Raw genomic sequence first — 2,213 nt, forward strand, 5'->3', positions numbered from 1 at the left:
TTTTTTTTAAACTTTCATTTAGATTTTAATTTGCCATCTAACTCTTACTTAAAGTCTGATAAATGTTTATTTTGAAATGTATTAACATCTATTCTTCTCGTACTGTACATTGGGAAAATTCACCAGCTATGTACATACAAATGAGATATTTTCTGTGGTTCATTTATATTTAGGACTCTGGGAACCCCTAACAATGAGGTCTGGCCAGATGTTGAGTCGCTGCCAGATTATAAGAATACCTTCCCAAAGTGGAAATCTGGGAATCTGGCCAACACTGTGAAAAACCTGGACAAGAACGGCATTGACCTGCTCACGGTAAAAAGGCGTCCTAACATACTGATGTCCTACTTATCTGTTTGGGTTTGTCTCCTTTTCTCTCCTCACATTGATTTTTATTGTCTCTTTTGTTCAGAAAATGCTGATTTATGACCCTCCTAAGCGGATCTCAGCACGGCAAGCAATGACACATCCATACTTTGACGATTTAGACAAAAGCACTCTTCCAGCTAGTAACCTCAAGATATAGACTTCAGATCTAAAGCAATGTAAACTTAGTCTGTTGATACGCAATAATTTACCTCTTGTTCATTTGTTTATTGGGTGGTTTTTCTACTTTTGTGTTGTCTGTTTTTTGTATGTCTTTTTCCTATCCTGTTTTCATGTTAGATAAAACACCCGTTTGTAAATAACATATATTTTTTGTGGACCTGAAGTGGCATATTACAAAAATAAACCGTTCATAATAAAGAGCACTTTGTAGGATCCCATCATAGATTAATGTCTTCTGTTTTCGTGTACATTAATACATTGCATACTTTATACATCACTTGCTCACCATTCTCTGCAGTGAATGGGTGCCGCCAGAAAGAAGAAAACATCACAATAATCCACAAGTAATCGACACGACAGTCCATCAATTAACAATTTGTAAAGTGAAAAGCTATGTGTTTGTAAGAAGCAAATCTATCGTTAAGGCATTTTAACTAAACTGTCATTTCTGGCCAAAATACTAGTCCATAATCCATAATAACACATCTTCAGGTGAATAAATCCACCTCCCATTTTCCTTTCACATCAAAATCCAATGACATTTGTTTAAAACAGTTTCTACTTGTATACAGTGCTTGATCTGAGCCTATTTCTCTACTAATTCAGACAAGATGACTTTTTCACTTGAGAAAGCAATATTATGGATAGAGAACTCCTATTTTAGCCAGAAGCCACATTTTAAAGTTAAAATGCCTTAGTGATGTATTTTTTTTTATCTCACACATGCAGTTTAAAGATAATTGATAGACTTGTCTGATGGCACCCATTCACTTCAGAGGATCAGTTGGTGAGCAAGTGATGAGGAAAATAATGCTAAGTTTTTCCAAATCTGTTTTGATTAAGAAACAAACTCCTCTATATATTGGTTGGATGGCCTGAGGGTGAGTAAGTTTTCACCATATTTTCATTTTTAGGTAAAATATTATTTTAAAGTTAAAATTGTATCTGTTCATGCATTTCATGGGGAACCAAACCCATAACATTGGAGCTAGTAGCACCATGTTGTACTTTTACAATTTTGTTGACAAAGTGTTTTGATTTAAATTTGATTGATTGATTGATTGTCCATAAAAAGAACAGAGAGTAGTCTGTAGAATTATTGTATAGATGTGGAAGAAGTCCAAATTTAGGAGATGATTATAAAATCTGCTCTTATTGCTTTGTATTTATTTTTTTTACGTATCCATTATAGTTTTGTGAGTCAGGTCTTTTAAGAAAATCTTGACTTAATGTAATGTCCAACACTATTTGATCATCAGTAATGAATTAGCATTCTGCAGTGCAGTGAAAGGAAGCGTTGGACAATAAACACTCGACCCATTCATTCTTTTTTTTCAGCATGAAAGCATACTATTCTCTTGCTTTCCGTGTTTTCCATTAAGTTGACCATAGTGTTTGCCAGAAAAATATAAAGGAAATGTCATCCAAGTCATTTGGTACTATTGCCTCATGATTTTATTTCCTTCTCCATGTCTACTCTGTAAACAGTTAAATACTATTTCACTGCCGATCACAATGTTTCATGTAATATTAATGTTTTTTTCTGAAATAGATAGTTTCTTTGTTTAAACCGTGAATCTGTGTAAGCTGAATGAATAAGCTTTCTTTACACTCACTCCAATATGGAGACAGATCAGCCTCAAAAATAACACATTTGCAAAACA

General features: G+C 33.8%; 1 protein-coding gene across 1 annotated transcript; it reads left to right on the top strand.

Moving 5' to 3' along the window:
* Positions 1-145: 145 nt before the first annotated feature.
* LOC107576811 (cyclin-dependent kinase 1-like) lies at positions 146-762 on the top strand (the record flags this gene model as incomplete). The annotated part of the gene is made up of 2 exons (XM_016262941.1): positions 146-315; positions 413-762. Coding segments are annotated over 2 exons (284 nt in total), but the record flags the coding sequence as incomplete, so codon positions are not given.
* Positions 763-2,213: the final 1,451 nt, after the last annotated feature.

This window comes from Sinocyclocheilus grahami, unplaced genomic scaffold (assembly GCF_001515645.1).
Source record: "Sinocyclocheilus grahami isolate Dianchi unplaced genomic scaffold, SAMN03320097.WGS_v1.1 scaffold4383.1, whole genome shotgun sequence".
Lineage (NCBI taxonomy): Eukaryota > Metazoa > Chordata > Actinopteri > Cypriniformes > Cyprinidae > Sinocyclocheilus > Sinocyclocheilus grahami.